This window comes from Formica exsecta, unplaced genomic scaffold (assembly GCF_003651465.1).
Source record: "Formica exsecta isolate Colony F162 unplaced genomic scaffold, ASM365146v1 scaffold600, whole genome shotgun sequence".
In the NCBI taxonomy this organism is placed as follows: Eukaryota; Metazoa; Arthropoda; class Insecta; order Hymenoptera; family Formicidae; genus Formica; species Formica exsecta.
This window is the reverse complement of record NW_021853282.1, coordinates 26,635-30,799: the sequence shown is the minus strand read 5'-3', so window position 1 is coordinate 30,799 and position 4,165 is coordinate 26,635. Positions and strand designations below refer to the sequence as shown.

The window sequence follows — 4,165 nt, the reverse complement described above, 5'->3', positions numbered from 1 at the left end:
TTTACAACGGTATTTTGTAATGTCCCCACGGTAGCGTGTCGGTGGTTTCGGGTACGATATACCGCTTATCACCGTACAGACTTAGAGCAATTTTTGTCTCGCGAATAGTGTATACTTCGTGTAATTTAGATCTTATACAAGACTACTGACGCGTCATTTCAATCTCTTTGTTCAAACACTGCGTGTAATCGTCGAATGTTATCGTTCTCGCGACGACGTTACTCTTGACGCCCTAAGCCCGACGAATTTGGTCATGATGGCGCCATTATTTTCATCCTTAATTAAACCCGGTATCTTTTTATTTGCGAGCGGTATACCGTACACATTGTTCACCGCATAATCGCTGGTATCGAATGTGTCGACGTTGCGCTTTATATTCTCATATACATCTTCACACTCGATGCGATATATGAGATTGTCGGTGTACATGACTTTACATTTCTCTCGATACATATAACCGTGGTATATAATCGTGGTGAAACTCGTACAAACACGTCTTGGATATGTCGTGTATATACATACCCACGTAGATTGGTTTATTAAATTTAACTTCGAGATTGCGCAATTCAACGGCGATCAGATTCTCCGAAAACACGCTTCTACTATGAAAATTTGGTTTTGCGATCATCGCCTCTGCGCCATATCTTCCATCCCAATGTGTCACGAGCTTAATATTAATATGATTGCGTACATTTTTCATCGTTTTGCCAAATACCGCATTATTCATTAATTTATATACATTTTTTCAAAATCATTTTTCCCGAGTGTTCGGAATTGTGTATTGAGTTCGATATAACTGCGAAGCCATGGAGATTGTGAAAACTGTAATACTCGATGTATTTTTGTACCGCGATGTTCTTTATAATTTAAATTGCAATTTGAATGCGCGGGACCTCTGTATCGCCCGGTCAGATGGCAATGATCGCGCATGCGTGTATCGTCTTGTACGAATGGTTTTTCGCAAATGTGGCATTGTGTCGCGTTGTGAAATTTTTCCCATTCATCAGATGTTAAATTTACCATTAGCTGATAAAATACTTTTTACACGTTGCGCTAAATTTCTTAGTTCTTCGACGAACCATGACATGCAATCGATACCGCGACGAGAAGGATACGCGGATAACGAATCGTCGTACGAGCAGTGTACATAATATGCTATGCTAAATACTTTATGATGTTGGTAGTTTCTCTCTTCCTCCGTCTTCTCCAAAACACACTCCAGATCGGCGTATACGACGAAAGGAAGCCGCTCTTTCCGATTATAATTGTTGAACGTGAGCCACTTGTCCTTATCGCTCGGTAATCGGATAGTGCACTCGTTCATCTCTCGACAGTCCACCGTATGTGATTGTAATTTGTCATTCGAATCAAAGTAGTGCAAACATCTGTAAAAGAAATACCCTTTTATTTTTTTGTTCAAAGATTTCTGCAATATAATTTATTAAATATATACGTACCGATCGCAGATATATTTCTTGTGTTCTTTTTTGCTCAATTGTGAGCTCACGAGCCTGGATAGATTCTTGATCCACGCGAAATGTCCAACGTTGTTGTCTTCCATGTACAGCAAGTTGACGTGTTTGTCTCTTTTTAGCTCACTCAGACGTATCGGGACAATGTTCTTTTCCTCGATACTATATACATTGATTGACATATCGTTGAGAAGCTCGAATTTTTTAATTTGGTTCACAGTCACTGGGAACTTAATGCCCTGGAGATTCTGCACTGTTGTATAATGTGAATACGAAGATTCTCGTTCCGCATTTCTTTCGGCTGGATATAGAGCGGCGACCACAGACCACGCGAAACACGCATTGTCTTTGGATTGCACGTTGATCACCGCTCTCTTCATTATTATCGCCCGCGGTAATTTTATGTGACATCCCGCGCGCATAGGATTATATTTGTAACGGGTGTACTTTTTATGAGCTCGCGGATTCGCTCGGTCGTGATCAGTGCTCGTAGAAAGTATTGAGACACACGACGTAATTAAAATATAAAGAAAGGTTACTTTATTAGCCTATATCGGCGCGAAATAATAATACAGTAATGCGTTACTGACGGGGCGCGGCTGTTATCAATTACGCGAGTCTAACAATGAGATGCGGTATAGTATACGCAACGCGGATATAAACACGCCAGGTAGGCGGCGCGGGGCGCGCGGTCGGTTTGTTGTGACGGCGCGTGGTTCACAAAAACGTGTGAATCGGTTTAAATCGCCGAGACGATTTCTTAGGCGTATGCGGTACTATTTATATCGCGTATTCCCAGATGTTATGGGATGCGTGCGATATCGAGAAATCTCGAACGGGCAGCGAACTCGCTGTCCCTTGTTTGCACGCGGAGTACGGATTGACCAACGGTGTTGAGAAAACTCAACGGGGTGGCGAACTCGCCAGCCCACGGTTCGTCTGGTCGGATCGGTCGGAAGGTAGATCGTTTCTCGAGAACTCTCGAGGGAAGCGATCTCGGATTGCTAAGCATCGTAAAGCGGTTCGGAAGCCGAGAATGCTCGGCGGAGGCTGCGAACTCGTCAACCTCACGTACCGTCGTGTTTGCGATTTATTAGGATCGGATCAGGAAAGTCTCGAGCGTACAGATCGAGCGGATTCGTTTCTGGTACGATTCTGGTGCCGGGATCTAAAAAGGCTGCTGTTATATACCCGAGCGATTAACGGTACCCGCGTCAGTTCACGGCAGCGCTCGGCGGTATTCGGCTTTCCGAATTTCGGCGGCCGTACGGTTGTTTATCGCAACGGTATTTAACGTTTAAAAATGTGCGCTCGGCGCCCCTGCCTCTGCCCGGCCGATGTTCGCCGGGCGGCAGACTTCCGGCGGTCTACTGCCGGGTAACAATGTGTCACCATGAGGGGTGCATTGTTACATCCCCCCCCCCCCCCGCCTACTGTGCCTGAATTTTGAGGCACTCGCTCGCTTTACTCAATTTTTCGGCGGTAGCGCAGCTTTCCGTCGCTGTCGAACCGCAAGGTCCATCGTCCTTGCGGCATCCGGACTTTATATCGCCGGGACACGTGAACCGCGAAATGCGGGATCGGCGCTACAAGTCCCGGCTCCAGTTCCACCATGATCGGAGGTGGCGGCGCAGGCCCTATCGGGACCAGGATTTCGGGGCATGGGGGGGGGCGGGTGGTGTTTCCCCCGTTGCTCGGTCCTCCGGTGCTGGCTCCTGACCCGATGGCGACCTTGGTCGCTTGGCTGGCGGCTTCATCGGTGTTGGCGTCGTTCGGCGCCGGATGCAGGCGGTTAGCGGCGGCGGCGGTGTGGCCAACATGGCCAGCTTCCGCTGGGTCGTCCTGTCGGACCGCTGGATGGCGGTGCCGATTTTCGGCGGCCTAGGTGGTGGTGGCGGCCGGACGATCGGTCGTTCTTCTAGCACGCCTGTGCCATACGGCGGCTCGGGCTCTCCCAAAATATCGTTGATTGCTTCTAAGATGTCTTTCTCGATATTCATCTCGCAGGCTTCTGAGCTCGTGATCTTTTTTGGCTGTTCTCTTTTCCTCGGATTTCTGCTTTTTAATTCGTGGTGGGATTGTTTTCTTCGACGTCTTTTTCATCTTCCCCGTCATTGTTTTCGTCAATATTGTTGTTATTTTCTTCCGGATCCTCTGTTTCGTTGTTATTGTCGTCGGTGTTATTGTTTTTATTTTCGCCGGGAGCGGGTTTCATTGTTTTTATTTTCGCCGGGAGCGGGTTTCAGATCTTGTATATGTATGTGACGATACCATTTCCCGCGTTTGCTCCGGAGATCGACGATTACCGGCGAAATAAACCGACGTACTTCTAGCGGCCCGATGAACTTTGGCGCGAGTTTTGCATTAAATGCGTTTGCTCTGTTGGATAGCGGGTAATTTCGTTTTCAAACATATTCGCCTATCTTTGGTCGCCATTCTCGCCGTCGTAGATTGTAATAACGTTGTTGCCTTTGGAATCCTCTGGCCAGGTTGATCCGTACGACTTCCTCGGCGTTTCGGAGTTTTTGTCGGACGATGTCGGGTTCCGGGGCCTCCGTAGGTGTTGGGAGGGCGGGGGCGGGTGGTACTAATTCGCGACCGTGATTCAAATATGCTGGCGTGTATCCGGTGGCGTCGTGCGTGGCGGTGTTGTACGCAAATTGCAACGCAGGGAGGTGTTCGTCCCATCCGCG

General features: G+C 47.9%; 1 protein-coding gene across 1 annotated transcript; it reads right to left on the bottom strand.

The window, feature by feature from the left end:
• Window positions 1-1,003: 1,003 nt before the first annotated feature.
• On the bottom strand, window positions 1,004-1,894 carry LOC115242537. Its single transcript, XM_029818924.1, has 2 exons — window positions 1,458-1,894; window positions 1,004-1,385 (listed from the first exon to the last, which is right to left on the bottom strand). Exons 1-2 carry the CDS (start codon window positions 1,892-1,894, stop codon window positions 1,004-1,006), a joined length of 819 nt encoding a protein of 272 aa, XP_029674784.1.
• Window positions 1,895-4,165: the final 2,271 nt, after the last annotated feature.

Excerpts from the sequence above, each read along its gene's own strand:
- LOC115242537 (XM_029818924.1), bottom strand. The coding sequence starts at position 1,894 with ATGCGCGCGGGATGTCACATAAAATTACCGCGGGCGATAATAATGAAG. Across the intron at positions 1,386-1,457 it reads AAGAAATATATCTGCGATCG|ATGTTTGCACTACTTTGATT; the intron begins GTACGTATATAT and ends TTTCTTTTACAG.